This window comes from Haemaphysalis longicornis, unplaced genomic scaffold, assembly GCF_048455015.1.
Source record: "Haemaphysalis longicornis isolate Haplotype H1 unplaced genomic scaffold, Haemaphysalis longicornis Haplotype H1 scaffold_13, whole genome shotgun sequence".
NCBI lineage: Eukaryota > Metazoa > Arthropoda > Arachnida > Ixodida > Ixodidae > Haemaphysalis > Haemaphysalis longicornis.
In genome coordinates, this window is record NW_027526233.1 from 50,709,584 (window position 1) to 50,733,347 (window position 23,764).

At 48.0% G+C, this 23,764-nt stretch overlaps 1 protein-coding gene across 1 annotated transcript; it reads right to left on the reverse strand.

The window, feature by feature from the left end:
- Positions 1–1,762: 1,762 nt before the first annotated feature.
- Positions 1,763–23,095, reverse strand: LOC144163825 (endothelin-converting enzyme 1-like). Its single transcript, XM_077694519.1, has 5 exons — positions 23,021–23,095; positions 20,965–21,888; positions 17,959–18,473; positions 4,695–4,977; positions 1,763–1,771 (listed from the first exon to the last, which is right to left on the reverse strand). Exons 1-5 carry the CDS (start codon positions 23,093–23,095, stop codon positions 1,763–1,765), a joined length of 1,806 nt encoding a protein of 601 aa, XP_077550645.1.
- Between the last annotated feature and the right edge of the window lie 669 nt (positions 23,096–23,764).

A 23,764-nucleotide genomic window follows, 5' to 3' on the forward strand; every position in this document is an offset into this window, starting at 1 on the left:
GTAGATTTTTTCACAGGGTGCCATCGGTCTTGTCAAAAACTTTCGCCTATAAAGTACACAACAGGAAAGGCGGATAACGACCAGAGGACCGAAATGGATATTTGACTCTGATGAGTGGTAAGGAATGGTGTGTTCAAAAATTGGACAATGCAGATACCGTATTGACACAATGGAAGCGCGGTTTCGCGCTCAGGCAGTGTGGCCAGATATCTTGTCAGAGCTTTTCGGCCGACTAACCCGGCTATGGGGAAATGAATTAGTTTTTTTCACGGGCACCATCGGTCTTGTGAACAACTTTCGCTTATACACTAGGCAAAAGGAAAGGATGATGACGACTGGAGGACCTATATGGATATTGGACACTAATGAGTCGTAATGAAATGTGCGTGCAGAAATTGGACAATGCAGATACCGTTTTGACACAATGAAATCGCGGTTTTGCACTCGGGCAGTGATGCCAGATATCTCTCAGTGCTTTCGGTCGACTAACCCGTCTATGAGGAAATGCATTATTTTTTTTCACAGGGTGCTCTCGGTCTTGTGCACAACTCTCCCTTAGGAACTACGCAAAAGGAAAGGATGATAACGACCAGAGGACCGATACGGGAATTGGGCCCTATTGAGTAGTAATGAAATGTGTGTTCAGAAATTGGACAATCGAGATACCATAATGGCACAATTTAAGCCTAGTTTCGTGCTCGGCAGTGAGGCCAGATATCTTGTGAGACCTTTTCGGTCGACTAACCCGGCTATGGGGAAAGGCATAAGTTTATTTCACAGGGCGCCATCGGTCTTGTGAAGAACAATCGCTTATAAACTACGAAAAACGAAAGGAGGATAACGACCAGAGGACCGTTACGGGTATTGGACACTAATGACTCGTAATGAAATATGCGTTCAGAAATTGGACAATGCAGATACCGTATTCGGACAATGGAAGCCCGGTTTTGCGCACGGGAAGTGAGGCCACATATCTTGTCAGAGCTTTTCGGTCGACTAAACCATCTATCGGGAAATGCATTAGTTTTTTTCACAGGGCGCCATCTGTCTTGTGAACAACTTTCGCTTATAAACTACGCAAAAGGGAATGATGATAACGAGTAGAGGACCGATACGGGTATTAAACACTAATGAGTCGTAATGAAATGTACGTTAAGAAATTGGAGAATGGAGATACCGAATTGACACAATGGAAGCGCGGTTTCGCGTTCGGGCAGTGAGGCCAGATATCTTGTCAGAGCTTTTCGGCCGACTAACCCGGCTATGAGGAAATGAATTAGATTTTTTCACGGGCACCATCGGTCTTGTGAACAACTTTCGCTTATACACTAGGCAAAAGGAAAGGATGATGACGACTGGAGGACCTATATGGATATTGGACACTAATGAGTCGTAATGAAATGTGCGTGCAGAAATTTGACAATGCAGATACCGTTTTGACACAATGGAATCGCGGTTTTGCACTCGGGCAGTGATGCCAGATATCTTGTCAGAGCTTTTCGGCCGACTAACCCGGCTATGGAGAAATGAATAAGTTTTTTTCATGGGCACCATCGGTCTTGTGAACAACTTTCGATTATAAACTACGCAAAAGGGAAGGATGATAACGACCAGAGGACCAATACGGGTATTTGACTGTGATGAGTGGTAATGAAATGTTTGTTCAGAAATTGGAGAATCCAGGCACCGTATTGACCCTATGGAAGCGGAGCTTCGTACTCAGGCAGGGAGGCCAGATATCTCGTCAGAGCTTTTGGGTCGACTAGCCCGTCTAAATGGAAATGAAAAGTTTTTTCACAGGGCGCCACCAGTCTTGTCAAGAACCTTCGCGTACGAACTATGCAAAAGGAAAGGATGGTAACGATTTCAGGACCAATAAGGGTATTGGACACAAATGAGTCGTAACGAAATGTGCGTGCACAAATTGACAATGCAGATACCGTATTGACACAATGGAAGCGCAGTTTCGCGCTCGGGCAGGGAGGCCAGATATCTTGTCAGAGCTTCTCGGTCGACTAACCCGGCTATGGGGAAATGCATTAGTTTTTTTCACAAGGTGCCATCGTTCTTGTCAAAAACTTTAGCTTACAAAGTACACAACAGGAAAGGCGGATAGCGACCAGAGTACCGATATGGGTATTTAACTCTGATGTACTTAATGAAATATGCGTTCAGAAATTGGACAATGCAGCTACCGTATTGACACAATGTAAGCGCGGTTTGGCGCTTGGGCAGTGAGCCCTGATATCTTGTCAGGTCTTTTCGGTCGGCTCAGCCGCTATGAGGAAATGCATTCGTTTTTTTCACGGGGCTCCATCGGTCTTGTCAAAAACTACTACGCGAAGGGAAAGGATGATAACGACCAAATGACCGATATCGGTGTTGGACACTAATGAGTCATAATGAAATGTGCATTCGGAAATTGGACAATGCAAATACTGTATTGACACAATGCAAGCCCGGTTTTGCGCTCGGGCCGTGAGGCCAGATATCTTGTCAGAGCTTTTCAGTCGACAAACCCGTCTATGGGGAAATGCATTAGTTTTTATCACAGGGCGCCATCGGTCTTCTGAACAACTTTCGCTTAGAAACAATGCAAAAGAAAAGGATGATAACGACCAGAGTTTTGTTACGTGTATTGGACAGTAATGAGTCGCAATGAAATGTGAATTCAGAAAAAGAATAATGCTGATACCGTGTTGACACAATAAACGCCCAGTTTCGCGCTCGGGCAGTGAGGCCAGATATCTTTTCGGCTGACTAACCCGTCTATTGGGATATGCAATACTTTTTTCACACGGCGCCATCGGTCTTGTGAACAACTTTCGCTTATAAACTACACAAAAGGAAAGGATGATAACGACCAGAGGACCGATACAGGTATTGGGAACTAATGAGTCGTACTGAATTGTGTGTTCAGAAATTGGACAATGCAGATACCATATTGATAGAATAGAAGCCCGGTTTCGCGCTCGGGCAGTGAGACCAGATATCTTGTCAGATCTTTTCGGTCGACTAACCCGTCTATGAGGAAATGCATTAGTTTTTTTTCACAGGGCGCTATCGGTCTTGTGCACAACTCTCCCTTATAAACTACGCAAAAGGAAAGGATGATAACGACCAGAGGGCCGATACGGGTATTGGGCACTATTGCGTCGTAATGAAATGTATGTTCAGAAAGTGGACAATGCAGATACCGTATTGACACAATTGAAGCCCGGTTTTGCGCTAGGGCAGTGAGGGGAGATATCTTGTCAGACCTTTTCAGTCGACTAACCCGGCTATGGGGAAAGGCATTAGTGTATTTCACAGGGCGCAATCGGTCTTGTGAACAACTTTCGCTTATAAACTACGCAAAATGGAAGGATGATAACGACTAGAGGACCGATACGGGTGTTCGACAGTAATGAGTCGTAATGAAATGTACGGTATGTGTTCAGAAATTGAACAATGCAGATACCGTTTTGACACAATGGAAGCGCAGTTTTGTGCTCGGGCTTTTACGACTCGGGCCTTTAATATGTCTTCCCTGCGTTTTCTTCATCAAAGCGGCCTCATTGATATCTCCACGCAGAAAGTTATGCTTCCACCAGCTCTTTAAAGGCCGCGCTCCCGAATCTGGATCTTAGCCTTATTTAACGCTTATGAATACACTTGAACCTAGTTGCGGTGTGTTTGATTTTTTCGGTGTGTTTTGGCCGCACATATATGCGTTCTGTTGCAAAAATCTAAACAGGCATATCCTGCAACAACACCCAACGCATTCTGTATTGTCGTATTGTGAAATCTTGATGAAGTGTGCCTCGTATGTGCTGCCAGCAGATGTTTGCTTTTTCCGTAAACAACAGTAACAGAATAAAGAACAATGCTTACACCACGCACACGTGTAACGAAAAAGTTATACAGGGACGTTCTCATCATGACTAACATGGAAGCGCAGGACTTTGCCGCTGAAGGTTTCCTGCAGCGAGGCCACTTCGAGCCTTGACGAAACACGGCGTCTGGGCATGTGTGTCCTTCGGTAGAATAGGCAGGGTCTATTTGTCCCAAAAGGCCGATTGGCGAGACATTTTCGAAATAATTGTACCCGTACGGTGGACCGTATTTCTGCTCCGGGAGACACAATTGGGCGTTAAGAAATCCGCAGAATTTCAGAGCACTGTTTACTAAGGCGTAGTATTCAGATGCCGCTCATCTAGGGTGTGTTCTTTACAGCAAAAATTTGCGTTTTCGAAATTCTCCAACCGAGTCTCCGTTGACGCTATTATAATGGTTACAGGTGCTACTTCCACCAAATCGGCTTTTTTGTGAATATGAAGGGTGTTACACAGTTCGCAATTTTCTATAGTTGTTTCTCTTTTTCTTACTTTTTGATTTTCCAAAATTCTGTCTGACCCATTACCTCTATTCACGCTATTGTAACGATAGCATGTGTTACGTCCACGAAATCTGCATTTTGTTAAAATATAGGCGTAGCACGTTCCACCATTCTCACTATTTTTTTTTATTTTTCTTCATTTTAGAATCCCGTTTGACCGATTATACCCAATTAGCTGTTATAACGATTATATGTGTCACTCCCGTTAAATCAGCATTTTTATGGAAATGTAGGGCGTTACATGGTCCTGGCTATGGGGGTATACTCGGCCAAGAATTCTACGAAGTGAAAGCACAAGGCCGGGGCGCAGGCTTACGTCGGTTACGTTGTGCATCTGTCGCAGGCACCGCAGACGCGAGTCGTATCCGGCCCAGGAGTGGGCGGTCCACCAATGGCCGTACTCGCCATGTGCGTTGTAGTGGATGGAACCCTTGGTGAAGGCGTGCATCATCTGGTGGCCGAAAAGGGCGCCCATTCCACCATAGTTCACTGCGCTCGGAGCCGTCATCGAGAACAGGGGGTGGCGGAGCACGGTCGCCGGCATCTGCACCTTGTTTCGGTGCACCGAGTAGGCACCGTTCGTGTTTGTCACCGGGAACCTGCGCCACCATCGGGGAGCATAGTCCACAACGCACATAAAAAGCGCCATTACACTATTCGATAGCCGTTGAACAATATGGATTCTCGTCCCCAGGTGCGAGGAGGCGCTGGCTGCAGGGCACAAGAATGCATATTTCTTGGTAGCAGCACAGTCAGCGCCACAATTGTTCTGCACTTAAAATTGTGAATGACACCAGCCGCGTAAAACATTGCATTTGCACCAGAATGCGTAATCAGGGGAAGAAAGTCATTTAATTTTATAACAGCGTAAATCGAGACGTACTTGATCAAGCGAAATTCCGAGAAAAAGCGAAAAATGCAGAAAATGAAAATTTCAACTTTTGGAATGAAAATATTGTCACGAAGCCAATTACGAAGCAGTTGTTTGGAAAAGAAACAAGGTTATTGGAGCGAGCTTGTGCTCCCCTAACAACTGAAAAGAATACAGAGGCCGCGAAGCAGCGGTCAACAAAGTGACGTACGTGCGTCGTCGAGCGTTGCAGAATCGAATGCACCGGCGTCTGCTATGCAGGTTTTTATCTTTCCGCGCGAGAGTTTCTCGAACCGTCGATTCGCATCCAGAACATTGTAGATCACAGAAGATTATTCTGGTCTAGCGGCGTTAGGGCTAAACGCTCTGCTTATCTGAATGAGATAGCCCGTGCGGCATAAAAATAATGAAACACGCGCTTCGCATGGGACACAGATAACAGAGACGGGCGCGGCCGGGCATTAAAACAAACAATAAATAAACAAACCCGTACATGGTTCGCGGCAATATGAAGGTCATATTCTTCTGCCAAATACGGTAGAAAAATAACAAAGCTGCTGAAAGCAACGATGAGAAACAGAACCGTCGTTAAATTGATTGACGGTATAATACGTTTTGCATCTGAACATAAATACTGCATTGTAAATAATCAGGCACTTACCCTGAAATTCTGAATACACACCCCACTCGAGTATTCAGTGAAGAAGGTTCTTGAAAGCGATTTCCCAATGCAAAACCATTGCGGAATCCTCCGCTCAGCCGAGTTGAGGGAGTTAATGGAGTGTGGAAGGGACTCAGAATACGGACGCAAGCCATCCAATAGTGTCAGTTTACGTCCGCGGCAAAAAGGACCAAAAAAACGAAGCCTTTTTCTTCAGAAAAACATGGTTCGTACACAACCTTCCTACCCTGCAACCTCAGTGCCAAAATTGCAAAGCGCTTCAACAGAATTACAATGGCGGACTCTGATGGGCATCGGCTTTATAATTCTAAGGCCTCCGTTCGATTCTGACCATGAAAAGCATTTCTTTCAGGCGCTTCTTGTGTCTTTGAAACACAAGTGACAAGTTGAGTTTTATGTAGGGCATTGCGCGCTACGAACGACGCGATCAGTGAGGCCGTGGAAGCTTCGCTTTATACCTTCGACGCACTAGAATACACTGGCATATTTCGCTTGTCATAGCGAAATCTGCCGATGCAAAAGAACAATGGAGATAAGTGGCCCAACACCTATGTGCATTTGGGAACGATTATCGGGATTTCTTCTCGCTATCGGTCGGGTCAGTGAATATTTCAGTCTTCATAGTTTTAGATCGCCAGTGAATTGTTGAGGTTGTAGATGACGTTCTCTGTGAGTAACGTCTGTTTAATTAACTCTTAGTTTTTGACTCTCGCATAATTTCATCTTTCTGGTGTTATAATCCTTCGACGTTTCAGATATGCTTGCTTGGTTTTAAACTCGAGGCCCTGTTTCGGTCTCTCCGTTGGTGCTAGCGAAAGCAGCGCATCAGAGGGCCACGGCCTCGTCACTGGCGATCTGCGGAATCTGCGTTTCTTTGCTCGAAACCATGCCCCAGCCATTCTTCTCGGTAGCGCCTCTCCAAGGGCCTCAGAACGTTTCTTTGCAATTGAGTTAGCAACTGTTTCTTTAAAACTTTTTGGCTTGATGAAATAATTATGGATCTATACGGATATTTCACCATGATATGTCAGTGGTGAACACTGGGTGACACGGAAATGGTGGTCACGTGAAGTTAACTTTCGAAGGTGTGGATCGGTCGCCAAAGTCGATGATCGCTGATCTAATGAAGCGACGAATGGCTCGCTCGTTGGCCCACGGCACGTAGCCAACGACGGCCTACTCCAAGCAAACTCAAAATGTACAATATTACCGCGAACCATGTAAGGGTATGTTTATTTATTGTTTGTTTTTACTGCCGGGCCGCACCCGGCTGTGTTATCTGCGTGCTAAGTAAAGCGCGTCTTCCATTCTTTAATAACACCGTCAGGCGGGCTAGTTGGTACTCAGAATTCATGCTGAATTTTTGCGCAGCGTAAGACAAGGACAGATACAACAAGGGACACGAAGACCAGCGCAGGCTGCAACTTTTTTAAGTTTGTGCGACAGTCCGTGCACGTACGGGATTACTGAAAACTTACTATCTGGGCTATTTTCTTTCACCTTGCACTCCGATTTTATTCTTTTCAATAGCCTTTCACTCGCAGTCAGCAACACCGATGCCGGGTACCCCGCCTTTTTGAGGCGATGCTCTTGCTCAAGGTATGCTTCACCCGTTTTGTGCTTGCAAGTCTTGGTGAGAGCGGCTTTGAAACATCCCATGGCGATACCGTTTTTCACAATCCTTGAATGCCCAGATGTGTAATTCAGGAGTGGTTTTTTCGTGCGTGGAGAGTATTGCCAGCAGATATGGTGCTCTCCAAACATGAACTTCACATCCAGGAACTGTAGCCTTTTTTTCTTTCGGCACCTCATACGTGAAGCTTAACCCTTCGCCTCTCACTCTGAAGACGTCCAACACTTGTGCCTTGAACATCTCCAACTCTGTACCTTGGCCCAGTACTAAATATTCGTCTACGTGTGGTGATGCCTGATACTATGTACTCTGAAAGAGGCCAGAACGTGATGCTCAAGTGCTTTAAGGAAGTAACCGTAAAGCCTCAGAATGCGAAGAACAAAGCTTTGGCCTTGCTTGAAAGGTGCAATCTAATCAATTTGGCTTCACAAGTAAAACAGGAAAAAGGACAAACGCTGGAAGTGTTTTTCGCAGCAAAAACACACAAGCCAGAAGTTCCGTTCAGAGCCATGGTTTCAGAGCACAATTCGTGGCAGTTTCTAGTATCAGGCTTCCTTCAAAAAATTCTCGCGTCATTGAGAGTGATTGACCCATTTCTGGTAAACAATTCCGAAGAAGTTGTGGAATTTGTTTCGGGTACGAACAAAAGGAATTACATGGCTTTAAGCGTTGAAATACAAGACCTATATTATTCTCTGCCTCAGGGGGGCTTACTGCAGAGTGTTAAATATTGAGTCGAACAGGACAATGATGAAGTGTCGTTTCGTAATATGAGTGGAATGTCGCTGGAGGCCTTTCTAGAACTACTGATTCTGTATCTGGCGAGTACTTACGTAAAGTACGAAGAAAAGGTGTTCCTTCAGAAACAGGGCGTGTGCATTGTAGCCCCTGTCGAAAGTAGCCCCTGTGTTAAGCGCAATTTTTTTGGGTAGGGTGGATAGTCGAGTGAAAACTGATTTAGAAGGATGGGTGCTGAGAATCTTTAGATACGTAGACAATTATTTAGTACTGGGCCAAGGTACAGAGTTGGAGATGTTCAAGGCACAAGTGTTGGACGTCTTCAGAGTGAGAGGCGAAGGGTTAAGCTTCACGTATGAGGTGCCGAAAGAAAACAGGCTGCAGTTCCTGGATGTGAAGTTCATGTTTGGAGAGCACCATATCTGCTGGCAATACTCTCCACGCACGGAAAAACCACTCCTGAATTACACGTCTGGGCATTCAAGGATTGTGAAAAACGGTATCGCCATGGGATGTTTCAAAGCCGCTCTCACCAAGACTTGCAAGCACAAAATGGGTGAAGCCTACCTTGAGCAAGAGCATCGCCTCAAAAAGGCGGGGTACCCGACATCGGTGTTGCTGACTGCGAGTGAAAGGCTATTGAAGAGAATAAAATTGGAGTGCAAGGCGAAAGAAAATAGCCCAGATAGTAAGTTTTCAGTAATCCCGTACGTGCACGGACTGTCGCACAAACTTGAAAAAGTTGCAGCCTGCGCTGGTCTTCGTGTCTCTTGTTGCATCTGTCCTTGTCTTACGCTGCGGAAAAATTTAGCATGAATTCCATTCTTTATTTTTATGCCACACGGGCTATCACATTCACATGAGCAAGCTGTTTCGCCCTAACATCGCTAGCCCAGAATAATTTTCGGTGATCTACAATGTTCTGGATATGAATCGACGGTTCCCGAAACACTCGCGCCGAAAGATAAAAGCCTCCAGAGCAGACGCCGCGGCATTCGATTCGACGACACTCGCCTGCGCAAGTCGCTTTGTTGGCCGCTGTTGACTCATGAAGAAAAAAGACGGCACTTTGAGGCTCTGCGTTGACTACCAGCGACTGAACAAAATCACAAAAAAGGACGTGTACTCCCTGCCACAAATCGATGAAGCCCTCGACCTCTGCCATGCGAAGTACTTCTCAATGATAGATCTGAAGACCGGCTACTGGCAAATTGAAGTGGACGAGAGACACAGAGAGAAGACTGCATTTATAACCCCGGACGGTCTATATGAGTTCAAGTTGATGCTGTTTGGGCTGTGCACGGCGCCAGCAATGTTTCAAGGAGTCATGGACTTTGTGCTAGCCGGCCTGAATTGGGGAACCTGTCTCGTATACATCGAAGATGTTGTGGTATTCGCCCGGACTTTCGACAAACACCTTGCGAGGTTGGAGTCTGTACTCGAGCCTATTCGCAAGTCGGGGTTAACGCTAAAGCCTGAAAAGTGCCTATTCGCTTACGAGGACCTCAAGTGTTTGGGACACGTCGTCAACGCCGGGGCAGTCCTGCCTGACCCGGCGAAAACATCAGCCATAGCGAACTTCCCAAGACTGAAAGAAAGAAAGGGCGTGTGAAGATTTCTCGGACTGTGCGCATACTACCGGCGCTTCGTCTCAAACTTCGCACGCATTTCAGACCCACTCACGCGCCTGACAAAACATAGCACCCCTTTCGCATAGGAAAACGCCCAAGAAAAAGCATTTTGTGAGCTGCAACTACACCTGCAAAACCCGCCCGTGCTCGCTCATTTAAACGAAAACGCCGAAACGGAAATGCACACCGACGCCAGCGATATAGGCCTGGGTGCCGTGCTCGTCCAAAAGCAAAGCGGTTGCGAAAAAGTAATCTCCTTTGCCAGCTGTGGTCTTTCGAAGGAGGGGAAATAATACTCAGCTCTTAAAAAGAATGCCCCTAAATTATATGGGCCATTTCAAAATATTGCCCGTACCTGCAGGTCGACCATTCAAGGTTGTGACAGACCACCATGCGCTGTTTTGGCTCGCCATTTTGAAGGACCCCTCTGGCCTTCTTTGGCGGTGGAGCTTGCGTCTGCAAGAGTTCCACGTTACAATCGTTTACAAATCCCACAGGAAACACTCCGACGCCGACTGCCTGTCCCGCACCACCACAAGACTCCGATGAAGGCAGCGCGTTCTTCGGAGTCGTTACGGAGAGTTACCTAGCCTCGCAGCAGCGTGCCGACCTCGACCTGCACGTCATGATCGACTACCAGGAAGGACGCAATGTCAACGTGCCAAGGGCGTTCAAGCGGAACTTACCAGCATTCAGCCTCGAAAAGTCCGTCCTCGTGAGCAAGAATTTCAACCCCGGAACGAGAACGAATTATCTACTGGTCATCCCCGCAGAGCTCTGCGACGAAATTTTGGAAGTGTGCCACGACGACCCATCTTCCGGAGCTCTCGGCACAGCTCGCAATATTGCAAAAATCAAGGCGAAGTACTTCTGGCCCCACCTTACATCTGAGGTCACCCACTACGTTATGTGTTGCCGTGACTGCCAGCGACGAAAAACGCCGCCGACAAGACCCGCCGGCTTTCTGCAACCTATCGCCGCCCCTTCGAGGCCCTTTCAACAGATTGGAATGGGCCTTCCAGGCCCGTTCCCTACGTCACAATCACAGAACCAGTGGATTGTTGTAGCGACAGACTGCATGACGCGCTTCGCAGAGACCGCCGCTCTTCCTAGGGGGACTTTATAAAACGGGCTCAAAAACTGAAACCCTTCCCGTTCCACCGAGGTATGACGGGTAAATTAAATGCATTGAAAATGGATGTATGGATATAAAATTAAAAAGACGTAAAAAGGTAATTAAACACGATAATTACGCAGAAAATGACTTACTAGAGAACAATAATAAATACAAAAGATCTAAAGGCTATTATGGCGTTATTTGCCGCTGACTTTGCTTCTGCGTGTGAGTTAAATTGTGACAAAATGTCTGAGGGGTTAGTATTGTTGAATATTAGCGTTAACTAGTATTGTCATTTCTTCTAAAACTTTTAATGTTTTTGTATATTTTATTAGCTCCGGTTTCCTTCTTACGAGATAATTTCTATAAAGAAGTGGCAAAGTTCTTCATAAAGCAGGTTTTGCTGCGACATGGAGCCCCTGAAGTCCTAATCACGGACCGCGGAACGGCCTTCACTGCGGAGCTAACGCAAGAAATCTAACGGTACAGCAACACGGATCACCGAAGAACGACGGCGTACCACCCCCAAACGAACGGACTAACGGAACTACTCAACAAGGCGATCGCGAATATGCTGTCAATGTACGTCGACGTTGAACGTTGGGACGAAGTGCTGCCGTATCTCACCTTCGCGTACTACACGGCTATACAGAACACTACGCAAATGACGCCGTTCGAGCTTGTCTACGGAAGAATGCTGACTACGATGCTTGACGCCACGCTTCCACATGTAGAAGACGACGACCTCAACCCCGAAGTCCAAGGTTAACATCTACGTGCGGAGGAGGCTCTCCAGCTCGCTCGAGTTCGTACAGCGGACCAGCAGCTGGTGGATGCCGGGCGCTACAACCTCCGACGAAGAGACGTAGAGTACGACCCAGGGGAGCGTGTCTGGGTTTGGACTCCCATCCGACGACGCGGACTCAATGAGAAGCTTCTGCGACGATATTTCGGACCCTACCAGATTCTACGACGTGTCGGCCAACTTACCTACGAAGTGATCCCCGATAGTGATTCCAGAACATCACGACGACGCACGCGGCCCGAAGTCGTCCACGTGGCTCGCATGAAACCTTACTATGCAAGATGACGGGCATTTTTGTTGTTTGTTCGGACTGCCTTTTATTTTAGCATCGGGTCGATGCACTCTTAGAAGGGGGTAATGCCGCAAACCATGTACGGGTTTGTGTATTTATTGTTTGTTTTTAGGTCCGGGTCACGCCCGGCTGTGTTATCTGCGTTCTAAGCAAAGCGCGTCTTCCATTCTTTACAGTTATGGGGCACGGGCTATCACATTCAGATAAGCAGACTGTTTCGCCCTAACGTCGCTAGCCCAGAATAATATTCTGTGATCTACAATGTTCTGGATGTGAATCGACGGTTCCAGAAACACTTGCGCCGAAAGAAAAAAGCCTGCAGAGCAGACGCCGCGGCATTCGAGTCGACGACACGCGCCTGCGCAACGCGCGCACTTTCTTTACATTACATATTTACCACTTCCCAGGCTCATGATCACATACAAGAGGTCCGGCAAGGCCCGCGTCGAGCAGGGCTCACCGCGTTCTCCTCTCCCCTTTTCTCTCTCTGTCCACACAAGCTAGAAACGCCTCGGTTTTGCCAAGAAAAACCCCACACAAAAGAGACGTGAACACTAGAGAGTGACGATGGCTCATTGATTAGCCCACACTGGGCCACTGATTGGCCAAAATAGTCACGTGACCCACTTCTCTCAGTCTCATACAGAAACCCAAAGGTACTCCGTAAAACATAAATATAACAGAAATGAAAACCAACCACTAAAAGCACACGCAACGCCGCGAATCGCCTCTCGGGCGGCACGTCTCAAAGTATTGTCAAATCGTGCATGCCTACGTTTGTTCTCCGAGCCGCAACACTTGCTTTCCTTTATAGACACGTGGAGCACCTAACAAAGCCCAGTCCCCTACCTAGTGACGCAGCCCAGCCGCCGAATCCCCAGGTTCAGAGGCGTGACGAACGGAATCGTCGCCCAGTAGCTTTGAGAGTTGCAGCTATCACAGACAACGTCTGGTGACCTCTTCCTATCGTTCATCTTAAGCCGAGAAAAAAAAAACAGGGACACAGTAGACGAGGACAAGCGCTTGTCCTCGTCTACTGTGTCCCTGTTTTTTTCTGCGCTTAAGGTGAACGTTATGGAATACCAACTAGCCCGAACGCAAGCCCCTCTTCCTATAGTTGACTCAAGATTTCACCTCTTCACTGACCCTCAGCTCCTGTCTGCTTCGGGGATTCTCGTGGCGATAATCGCGGTCGTTAAAATGTAAATGATAACCTTTCGCCTACTTCTCAAACGAACGCAAGGAAATACTCCTTCTTCGAAAGCTTACATCGCTTTCTGCTATTGTGGAGTGACCGACGCGTTTCTAGGCGTTGTCTCCGTGACCGCTCGTCGGGTGGACACAAAAGCGTTGCGAATAACAAGGAAGCATCCGCGGTTTCTCCTTACACCCCTGCCGCTCAAGACAGCCGTGTTGGCTCGCCGGGGTAAAAACAAACACCAGATAGATAAACAAACAAACCCCAGCGAAAGACATCTAGTTGCCGGGCCATTTAAAATGTGAAGTGAGGGGCCCGAACTTTCACCTTACCACCAAGAATGTTCTCCGTACACTAGCTGTACGTACAACATACATTCTGGCTGTGGGTTCCAAAAACACAATATATAACAACCAAGAAAGTCACTCAGAACACTTGTTACATACAAAACAGCATGAAACATTCCCAGACGTACTGTAGCTTAAACACTATGCACGAACAAAACGTAAAGTCTTAACTGTCACAAACAACACTTGCAAAAAAGAAAACGAAGTACAACAATATCCTCATTACCCTCACGAAAAGCGGCTCTTCTTCCGGAAATTCAAACACTAAACGAAAACTCAGCCACACAGAATTTAAACTTAAAACTGTCCCAAAGGACGCATTATACCAAGAAAGAAAGCACCAAGAAGCTCCCCTCTAGCCTCCAAAAAAGTTACAGCCTTAAACAACTTGACACACAAAAGCGATCTCGCTTTATAGCCAAAACATGTAAGAACACTTTCCCCTTGACATTTAGAGGCAACAAACCCCACGAATGATGTAAACACTGGAAAATACAACTCGAGTAACATTACAAACCGCAATAGTACCAACGCATGCAGGGCCATTCTTTCACTACAACACGACAAAAAGACACTCAAACACTCCAAAGATTATGGTTGCAATGGCGACTGCCTAAAGGAAAGTCTGTATAGGATGGTGTGACGTGCCAACGATTTCCCGGCAATGATGGCCACACCATCTGAAGATGTACCACCACCATCCCTGTCCTTCCTAAATACGAAGTAGCTATTCAAGAAATTTGTGTGTTGTGAGTTTAGACGTGTTTCTGGAAGACACATTACATTTGGCTGATTGGAGTGCAGCATCTTGTACACATCGTCAAGGTTTTTAAAAAGGCTCTACAGTTCCATTGAATTGTGTTTTCACTTCCCATTATTTAGTGTGAGAGCTACTGCAGTGTGCATATTTTTGTGTCGCCTCTCGGGGCTGTGCCTCTCGCCTTTTGTGGCTTGTCGGGAGGCTTTGGTGTCAGGACGCATTCCTTTAGGTGCACCGCAGACAAGAACGGTCCGACGTTCATTTCGTCTTCGGATGCCCTCGGAGTGCCTGTGTGATCAGTCTCCTTGGACCGCGCACCCTTTTCGACGCGCTTTGACTGACCCGCAACCACCGAGGGTTTCAGGAACGCCTCTGATTGCACAGGTGGTGCGGTGGTGGTGGGGGTGGGAGCTGCCACTGGGTCCCTTGCCTCCATCTCCTCTGTGCCCTCGCGTGTTGTTTGGGACGGTGAAGCGGAAGTGGAGGATGCAGCAGTTGGTGCCGTGCCCGAACCGTTGGCACATAAACACCGCCACGGGGTCGGGATGTAAGCCCGCACTGGACATCGGATGTAACCTGGGTTGATGAATTCTAGAATGGTCGACCTATCGAAGTTTAAGATGAGGTGCTTTGTCAGTATTTGTTTCTCACCTCTGCGTATGGTTATGGGCCTGGCCACTGTTACGCCCTGACCACGAAGGTCCTCCAGCAGGTCACCTTCAGTTTTATTTAGTAGGTCATATTTGGAAATCACGCCCTGGGAGCTGTTTAGGCTGCGGTGGGGGTTGACTCGCATGGCCAGATCGGCGATGCGGGTTTGTGCAAGTAGTTATCAGCCTGATCCTGGCTACTGACCTCAACAAAGATTTCACCGGTTCTTTGTTTTTTGGCTTTATTTGGCCGATTACACCTTCAAGAAATTTGCAGACTAGAAATACTTACTTGGAAGTAAGAGGTTTCAACTGATCAACTGATTCTATCACTAAGAAGCGAGAGTAGTTCTTCGGTTCCGGAATAATCAAGTTAGAAAGTGGTGGAAAAGGAACTTTGGTGCGGCAACATTTCGGGGGCCGATCATGTTTGGGGTGGGGTTTGCATAATACCATAAGCAATAGTATAAAAGCAGGGGACCAGGGTACTTTCTTCGCTCGGGTTACCCTAATACCAAGACATGCCCCGAGCTCCCTGTCTGGTAGACAGGCAGGTAGCTCGGGAGCCCATCCACCGGAGCTTGATTTGGGATCCGACGGCCACCGTTTGAGGTTTCTACCCTTCAACTTTATACTCATTATCATGGTCGGTTACAGCGTGAGTATGGGGGCTCCAGGACCGTGATGTCGCCCAATACCTTCACCATGATTACTTAAGGTGCCTCGTACGGGGATGCGGCCGCTCGTGGGTACGCGGCGCCGCTCTCGCCGCTGGTGCCGTGTCCGTTCTTAGCTAATGCAGCTCTCTCCCGGTCCTGACGACGCCTCGATGGTGTGGAGCGTCTGCTCCCTGGGGCCTCTCAAAAAGATGTCGCCCCAGCCTCCGAACTCTGGCTCGGACTCTCGAACGCCGCGCTTACACCGGGCGCTGCCGTAGAGGTCGCATCTCTCTCCCGTTGTCGAGGTCGTCCTAACCGCTGCAGTTTGAAGCTTCTCTCCCCGGGGTCTCTCACCGAGATGTCACCCCGGACTCTGGTCTTGTTGCCGCTGCACCCGGAGCGTCTGCTCCCTGGGGCCTCTAACCAAAATGTCGCCCCAGCTTCCGTGCTTAAGCTCGAACTCTCGAACGCCTCCCGCTGATGACGCCGGGTGCTGCCGTAGAGAAGGCAGTTCTCTCTCGTTGTCGATCTAGGTCGTACACACCGCTGCAGCCTGGCGCTTCTGCTCCCCGGGGTCTCTCGCCAAGATGGCACCCCGGACTCTGGCTTGGTGTCGTCGCTGCAGCTTGGAGCGCCTGCTCCTTGGAGCCTGTCACCAAGATGTCGCCCCAGCCTTTCAGTGCGCTCTCCGTCGTCCGCAAAAAGTGTTATGTCGACCGATTCTGGTCACGGCAGCAGTTAACTTTTGAAGGTGTGGTTCGGTCGCCGAAGTCGATGATCACTGATCCGATGAAGCGACGAATGGCTGGCTCGTTGGCCGGTGGCACATAGCCGACGACTGTCTACTCCAAGCAAACGCAAGATGTACAATATGTACACTTTAGAGTCTACTCCAAGCAAACGCAAGATGTACAATATGTACACTTTATTTACTTTACATATTTACCACTTCCATGGCTCATGATCGCATACAAGAGGTCGGGCAAGGCCCGCGTCGAGCGGGGCTAGCCACACTCTTTCTTCCCTCCTCTGTGTCCACAAAAACCTGAAACTCCTCGGTTTTACCAACCCCGCACACAAAAGGGACGTCAACACTACAGAGAGAGGATGGCTCATTGATTACCCCACACTGGGCCACTGATTGGCCACCTTGACAAACAAAGCTTGGTGGGTTCAAAATAGTCACGTGACCTACATCTCTCACTCTCATACAGAAACCCAAAGGTATTCCGCAAAACGTAAATATTACAGTAAAGGCATCAAGTTGGGCTAGTTGGTTATCTGACTGCATTTTACTAGCGAAAAATCAACGCGGAGGAAGAAAAAGTGCACAGGACACTCGCAAGGGAGTGTCTTGCGAGTGTTCTCTGTACTTCTTCTTCCGCCTCTATTTTTCTCTAGTAAAATGCAGTAAATATAACAGAAATAAAAACTAACCAACTAAAAGCTGGCCAAACGCCGCGAATCGGCTCATGGGCGGCGCGTCTCAAATTATTGTCATACCGTGCACGCCTATGTTTGTGCTTCGCGCCGCCACAGTTCTTTCCTTTGTAGACAGGTCGAGCTCCTAAGAAAGCGCAGTCGCCTACCTATTGACGCAGCCCAGCCGCCGAATCGCGAGGTTCAGAAGCGTGACGAACAAAATCGTTGCCCAGTAGCTTTGAGCAGCGCAACTATCACAGACAGAACGTCTGGTGACCTCTCCCTATACTTGACGCAAGGTTTCACCCCTTGACTGACCCTCAGCTCCCGTTCGTTTCGGGGATTGTCGTGGCGATTATCGCGGTCATTAAAATGTCAACGGTCCCCTTCCGCCGGGTTCTCAAACGAACGCAAGGAAATAATCCTTATATGAAAGCTTACATCGCTTTCAGCTATTGTTGAGTGACCGACGCGCTTGTAGGCGTGATCTGCGGTCCCGCTCGTCGGGTGGACACAAAAGCGCGGCCAATAACAAAGATGCCTCCGCGGTTTCTCCTTACATCCCTGGCGCCCAAGTCAGCTTTCTTGGCTCGTCTGGGTGAAAACAAACAGCATACAGGTACACAAGCAAACCCCAGCGAAAGGCGTCTAGTTGCCGGGCAGTTTTAATAAATAAGTGAGGGGCCCGAACTTAAGATGTGAGTTCACCGCAGTTCATAGGTGACCCGCACGTGGTAACTGCTCGAGACATCACGTGTAAAGAGAAAATGCTAACCTGAAATGAGTGGCATCCTGCAGGAGGTTCCACATGGTCTTCTTCATAGCCCGGAACCAATGGTAGAGGAAGCTGTCGGGAGCCCACGGGTACTTCCTGTATACCTTGTTGATGGCATCAAAGGATGCGAGGTGCTTGGGGTAGCCCATGTGTATGCTCATGTTGCTAATCTTGTAATGTGCCATCTTTCTGGTGTCGTCGTCAATCCAGCGCGAGCGTTGGATTTCTTTCAGGATAGAAAGCTGTATCTGGATCGCAATTTTCGCGCTGTGACGCACCGCCTCGGACGGCACCACCGGAAACAGGTACCACGACATTAGCGGCACCTCCATGACATCTAAGACTGCCTCGCGGCACAAGACTCTCAACGTATCCGTGGTTAAAAAAGACTGCAGTTTCACACTGGCGAAAGGAATCAGCTTCCGCAGCAGCTCCCATGCAGTGAGAAGGCAGAGCTTTGTGTTGCCGAGGTCAGCGTACAGCTTGTCGAAGTACTGCATGGCGGCTTTGCTGACCTGCGTGGACGCCAGCCGTACAAGACAATGTTATTCAAAGTCCTGTGGAGCTTTGCCACTGTGATTTCGCAAGGAAGCATTGCTGACTTACTGAATTGCATTCACGCCGAGCAAGGAATTTACTGTCTTTTGAAGGAGCGTTCAGGGCATTTTACATCTAAGCTAGAGCGAGTCGTGCGGTGCCGGTCCACTGTCATTTAGGGTACGCAAAAGTTATGCGCTCTACCCAGATGAAAGTAGACTGCATATTCTTGCTGGCAATATAGATTTCCGGCCACATTTCCAGCGTAATTTTCCAGCTCCAGCTGTGAATATCAATTTCCCCCTGGGAACGTAACTTTCCCAACGAGAAATATTAATATCCAGCCAGAACACAATTTTTTTCTCACGGGAAATTTGTGACCCGGCCGGAAAGACTTCCAGCTGGAGCTGGAATTCCTGATTCTGGCTGGAAAAGATATTTCCAGCCCCAGCCGGAGGTGCTCCTGGAAATGAACACTGTAAACTTCGAGCTATTAAAATGCCTAACAACATGAAAAAGTGTGCTTATCACTTTAAATAGTTCAACAATAAGCAGTCCCAAACAAAAAAGCAACAACATCTTCAAAAGTGTTTTAATTCTGCACGGACTACAATTTTATGCGCCTGTACTCGGCGCCATCTCACTTATTATAATGTGTTCTGCCGCTCCAGTTGGCGCACGTGCAGAGGCCCGCACATGGCTGTAGCACTTTTTACGTCCTCTTTTGTACTCAACTTTACAGTGTACCCAATTCTGTTCTGTACAGCTGTTTTGTGCGCGCTCGTGCTTTCGTGAAGGACGCTGAGAGGAATGTTTTCGCGTTAATCACGTCGCTTGCCTATAACAAAGTTATATGCTCGGAAAAAGATGTGGTTGCAACCATGGACTGCGTACCGTTGACATGCACTGATACTACCAAATATAGGTAAGTGCACATTCATATTGATTTGCTCAAATTCATGAGCTTGTAGATTTCTTTAATGTTGGGCTTCTGTGGTCTTCGGAATCAAAATGCGTGAAAGCTTGTAGCCCTAATGCAATCTTGGTCATTGCAGCAACTTGGCACTATGTGTAGTGGCGCTCGTAAAAACAGTGCTTTGGGCCTCGCTAAGTTTCGACAGGCTCATTGCCTGTGGCCTGTGCACAGTGAGAGAGTGCCTGTCGAAGGTGTTATTGCGTTCCCGACCTCGGCGTCTATTTAAATACACAGCGTAATTAATGCATGAGCCGTCCTGCGCCATCAAGAGTTGAACTGCAGCAGACAGACACATGCAACGTGTTACAAGGTGAAAAAATCTATAATAAATCACTTTATCTTCTGTTTTTTCAAGTATCTGTGAAGCAACGTCTACGTGGCAGAATGCGGTACACGAGGCTTGCAAACCAGAAGAGTGCCGGCAAAATGACCGAAAAGTGGCATCACGAACTCTGGTAAGCACATAAAAAGATGGAAATGGTTTGATTGGCAGTTTTGCAAAGCTCACAAAATCACTTGACCTTGCGGTTTCTCATAGGCTACCTGAATAGGCTACCTTAATAGCTACCTGAATACGCTACCTATAGGCTACCTTAATCACTGGAACACCCATTTAACCAAAGAAGGTAGAGTTTCTGGCCCCTGTGAATGTTCAGGGTACACAAGTGACAATGCTGAAGATATGTAATATATGGCGCGACAATATAGATTTAAATATTTAATATGGCCTCTGTGTTACTGCATCAGGGCACGACAGCTCACACAGAAGAGTTTTTTCATTCAGAAATCCTGGTGGTGTTTTGGTGGCTGCTACAAATGACTTCAGGTCAGAATGATGTACATAAAAATTAAATTTCGTAATGTGCGCTAGTGCAAAACGTACCAAAGAAGTGATTTTCTTGCTGGGAATGAAAAAGAACACAGCATGAAAGAAGTGATTTCTCGCTGGAAAGTGGGCAGAATCCAGCAAGAATAAAGCAAGTGCCAGCTGGTAAGCTACTGCAATCTGGCTGGAAATAATGGTATTTCCCGAAAGAAAAGGGTGAAAGAAAAGGAAAAGAAGTGGGCAGTTTTCCATCTGGGAATGGTGCAATTTCCAGTTAGTAGACCTGCCATTTCTGGCAGGAGACTAACCTGGAAATTTTGATTTCCAGCCGGTGGTTCCGGCTGACACCTCGCTCCAGTCCAGGCTGAAAATGATTTCAGGCTGGAAGACTTTCATAAGACAGCCGGGACTGGAAATCATTTCCATCTGGGTCTGTTTAAAGAAATATTTATCCTTACTAGTTCAATGGCTGCCGCATTTCGCCCTTTCATACTAAGGATAGGGTAAGTTTTTCTCCTAGTTGCGTGCGCTGTTTACGAGGAGGCACTGACGGGAAACCCCACCCACAATGCACCGGGAGTGTGGCGTCTTTGTTCTTGTGGTACACTAGCCTAGCTTTCTGGATAAACGCACACTTTACATTGACCAAAAGGAAGGAGTAACTTACCAGAACCGGATAGTCCCTGAGGTACAAGTTATCGGTGTGAGCTTCGACGAGTGTCGTCCACCTTCCTCCCGTCTCGTTGAGTGTAGGCGTGAGACTCTCCAGTCCGAGCACAGTATCGAAGCTGATATTATGAAGCCCACGCAGGACATCTTGCGTGAGCCTCCCGGCGGCCTCGTTTTCGATCTGGACGATTTCTTCCTTGGGGAAGTCAAGCGTGTTTTCGTAGAACGCTATCCCGGTGGGGTTTTCGCGAATGCTAAACCACCACACCTGCTTTTCGTTCAAGCTGAGCCGCAGTATGCGCTTGCTGTGGTGCAGCACGCCGTCCTCCAGAGAGAGACCTAGCAGCGTGTTCATGTTGTACTTGAAGAACATGAACAGAACCTTATCCAGGGTTGGCCTGTTTGCGTATGAAGACGAGTTAAGACCCACACTCTCAAGGAAATCTTTCAGATACCGTATCTCCTTCGGCTTGCGGGCCGGTCTTCCGACTAGGCACTGCCTATGCAAGGCGGCGGCTTTATGGGCTGCGAACGGATTGTCTTGTGCATGCAAAGAAACTTTGAAATGGTCGATGGTATCGTGCAGCTCCTTGTACATCTCGCCGTCCAAATTCACTAACATGCTGCCATAGGCACTCTTGTAGTTGCCGCACACGAAAGCGTAGAAATCCTTGCAAGGGTCTTGCTTCGTATCCATGACCTTGTTAATCCTCTGTAGAATAACATGGTCCTTGCTTGGGGGGGGATCTGGCGCGAATGTCGGAACCGGAGGCCACCCTTCCAGGTGGACGGCAACAGTGACACCAACGCTTGCCAGTACGAGCACAGCGACGGCACGCGCGAAGACTTCCTTGACGATGCCACGAGATCTTTCCTTCTCCTGCTCCTTCAGCAAGGGCCTCCGAGGCGACGTCTCACTTCTCTGGAAAGGTATTATGCAGGATGTTGGATCGGGGAATTTAACTAGACACGAATGCATGACTCATTCGGTGAAACTTGAAGCAATGTGTCATGAGTGCTCAACTCTAAACGTGAGAGACCAGCCCATGACCAGATTTGCGAAACAGTGCACTTGAGAGAACAGGTTTAGATTGCTGGTGTTCTGTGAGTGGGGTTACCCTCCTTTGCACGGTCTTGAAAACGTCCAGTAAACATACAGTGTTAATGCGTATAATTTTGCCAATACTTCTTACTCCCAACGCCAATAGTGCCACTCTCTGCATTTGCACAAAAATGCGTATTTTGCGCAAGTAACACTTTTGGATGACGAGCGCCTGTCGTTGAATGCAAAGATAGGATGAAGCAGCTACAAAATGACACCCTCTTTGCTCGCCGACATCTTGAGGAGTGCTAGAGCTTGCGCGTATCCAGTTGCACGCGAATTCTCACCCGTCTCTGCCGAGCCGAAAAAACGAAAAAAAAACGAACGCGCTCACTAAAATAAGCTTGAAAGGGACAACGCTTTCTTCAAGCTCCGAAGAATGCTGTGCATATCGTTTCGTTCTACCAGCCGACAGAGGCTGAATTGTCTGTTCTCGGGCGTGGCCTGAACTTCAATACGCGACCTGCACTCGACCCCACAAAGTAGTATGGGCGGTGGAAGAGGCCATCTCTCTTGTAGAGCCTTCACTCCGTGACGAGGCCAGTGCACGTAGACTTAACGTCCTCTGCAAGCTACGCGCCAAACCTGACGTATTCCCACTATCAGAAACTAAACGCGAGGCTTTAAGAAGCCTGCGCGACAACGACCAAATCGTTGGACTTCCTGCAGACAACGGCAACGCCATCGTCGCAGTGGACGCTGAGCAGTACAGGATCAAAATGCTCGCATTGTTGGGCCATGCTGGCACCTATGCAAGTCTTAGGAAGGAATCGACTCAAAAGGTTCAAAGATAACTGCAGAAGCTCTTGGCTAACGTCTTCCACGCTGTACCACCGCAACACAAGGGGTTGTATTACAAGCTGCTCTGCCACAACGGATCAGCAGCAGAAATTTACGGTCTACCCAAGCTGCACAAGCCTGGTGCTCGATTGCGGCAAATAGCAGACTTCACCCGTTCGTGCTCCACAGGCTCCCCGGCTTCCTGCATCACGTCTTCTGCCCACTCGGCAGATGCAGCCAAGCCCATCTCCGCACCAGTGAGGACTTCAATGAAAGCTTTCAAAACCTTCAGCTCAACGTCTCCGGTAAAATGGCATCGTTTCACGTAACGTCACAATTTACGAGCGTTACAATGATTTGGCTGTGGACTTGTGCACTTCGGAAGTCAGTACTGACCCCACGCTACAAGGAGAAGCCCCATCGAGGCACATGACATCGGGCGGCTGCTGCAGTTTTATTTGTCGAACGCACACTTCACATAAACGAGAGATTCTTCATGCAAATTCACGGAGCGGCGATGGGTGCATCTATTTCGGTGACAATCACCAACCTGACGATGGAGGTACTCCAGGAGCATGCCCTCAACTCATTTGCAGAGCACCCGAGGACGTTCCTGCGTTACGTCGACGACTGCTTCTGTGCTACCAGAAGATTCAATAGAGTATTTCCCAGCTCACCTCAATAGAATGTACCCGGCCATCCAATTCAGACTCAGAAAGAAGCGGATGGGCGTCTGCCATCCTAGACTTCCTGGTGAAGTTTGATGGTGTGGCGCTGTCTTTTACGGTGTTCAGAATGACTCACAACGGCCGGTACCTACACTAGAATTTGGTGCATCCGGCAGCACAGAAGCGGTCTGTGGTCGCCTCCCTTTTCCGCAGAGCTTACAGGATCTGCAGCAAGTCATAATAATAAT

Coding starts and splice junctions, on each gene's coding strand:
- LOC144163825 (XM_077694519.1), bottom strand. CDS start 23,095: ATGGGCTTGGCTGCATCTGCCGAGTGGGCAGAAGACGTGATGCAGGAA. Junction 21,889..23,020: donor AGCCTGTGGAGCACGAACGG/GTGAAGTCTGCT, acceptor ATACCTTTCCAG/AGAAGTGAGACGTCGCCTCG. Junction 18,474..20,964: donor TCAGGGACTATCCGGTTCTG/GTAAGTTACTCC, acceptor GCGTCCACGCAG/GTCAGCAAAGCCGCCATGCA.